Source organism: Chrysochloris asiatica, unplaced genomic scaffold, assembly GCF_000296735.1.
Source record: "Chrysochloris asiatica unplaced genomic scaffold, ChrAsi1.0 scaffold00193, whole genome shotgun sequence".
NCBI classification, from domain to species: Eukaryota; Metazoa; Chordata; class Mammalia; order Afrosoricida; family Chrysochloridae; genus Chrysochloris; species Chrysochloris asiatica.
The window spans coordinates 4229357-4230577 of NW_006408711.1; the positions used below are offsets into that span (position 1 = coordinate 4229357).

The 1221-nt window shown below is 32.9% G+C and overlaps 1 protein-coding gene across 2 annotated transcripts in view; it reads right to left on the reverse strand.

Annotated features, from left to right (window-relative positions):
• The window catches only part of PAM (peptidylglycine alpha-amidating monooxygenase), a 306825-nt gene that overhangs the window by 129176 nt on the left and 176428 nt on the right, over positions 1–1221 (reverse strand). For both annotated transcript variants that reach the window (XM_006872314.1, XM_006872315.1), the window contains exons 9-10: positions 514–594; positions 187–263 (exon numbers count right to left, since the gene is read on the reverse strand). In XM_006872314.1, the coding sequence (XP_006872376.1) occupies positions 187–263; positions 514–594 (158 nt within the window). The remainder of the gene's footprint in view (positions 1–186; positions 264–513; positions 595–1221) is intronic.

Genomic DNA, 1221 nt, shown 5'->3' on the forward strand with positions numbered 1-1221 from the left:
ATTAATATTGTTTCCTGGTAGAATAAGCACTGGACTGCAAGGTTATATGAAGCACAAGATTGATGGTTCAGACTTAGCAGCTACTCCTTGGAAACCTTATACAGAATCGCTATGAGTTGCAACCGACACAACGAGACTTAACAACAATAATATGATTTCCACAAAATTAGATTAGATTCTGCAAACCTGTGGCAACTGGGGGCTCTGACGTCCAATTAATGACCACTGTCCATTTCTTAATCTGTATCCACTCACGACCTTACCTATAAGAAACATGTGTTAAGATAAAATCTTCCAAACTCAAAATGCTGGGTATATTAATGAGAATAATATGAAACAATAAATAAAATAAAAATTTAGAGGTATTTTGCAAATTATTTCATTCAAATAGATTAAAGGCCAAATAAAATTTACGTTTTATATTTATAGCATTAGTAAGAATTTTTATTTAAATTTATGATTATAAATACCTATTTTTAAAAGTATATTTAACATGTAGCGTAAAGTTCTTACCTAAATGGTGAGTATGAACTCTGTAGGCAAAGATATGCATTGGATAGTTTTTATAATGGCATGAAATGTCAGAATTCACCACTGTCAGAAAACAGAAAAAAAGTCACAGTTTAGGTGGAAAATAGCTTATCCTTTTCTAAAACATATGTGTAGGATAGTTACAAGATGCTAAGGATCAGGGTGTTCTTATAAAATGAACACACACTCACTCACACACACAGCAGACAGTAAGCACTTATATGTCTGCCACTCTGTTAAGATAAACTAAGGACTCTTTGCCCTTACATTTTGATTTCATCAACAAAATGATTGCAGTCCAATAAAAATACCCTGTCAGCGAAGCCACAGGCTTTATGTGTTATCATCTTCTTGAGATTCATACAATTGAAAAGACTCAACATTGGTTTTTATTTTTGTAATAAAGAGATTTTCAAAAAATTGAATGCAAACACCTGTGATGACTGGATTGATAACTTCAGATACTTTTATTTCCTTAAAGTGTAATACATGGTATTTACACAATACAGATTTCTTCAATAAGTAAATAAATAATCATAAATTATTTGCTAGTCATTAACATTAAAAGCTTCCTTCCCAAACTAGAAATTAATAATCACTCTGGTAGCGTAGTGGTTACGAATCGGGCTGCGAACCTTAAGGTCAGCGGTTCGAAACTACCAGCTGCTCCGCGGGAGAAAGATGAGGCTT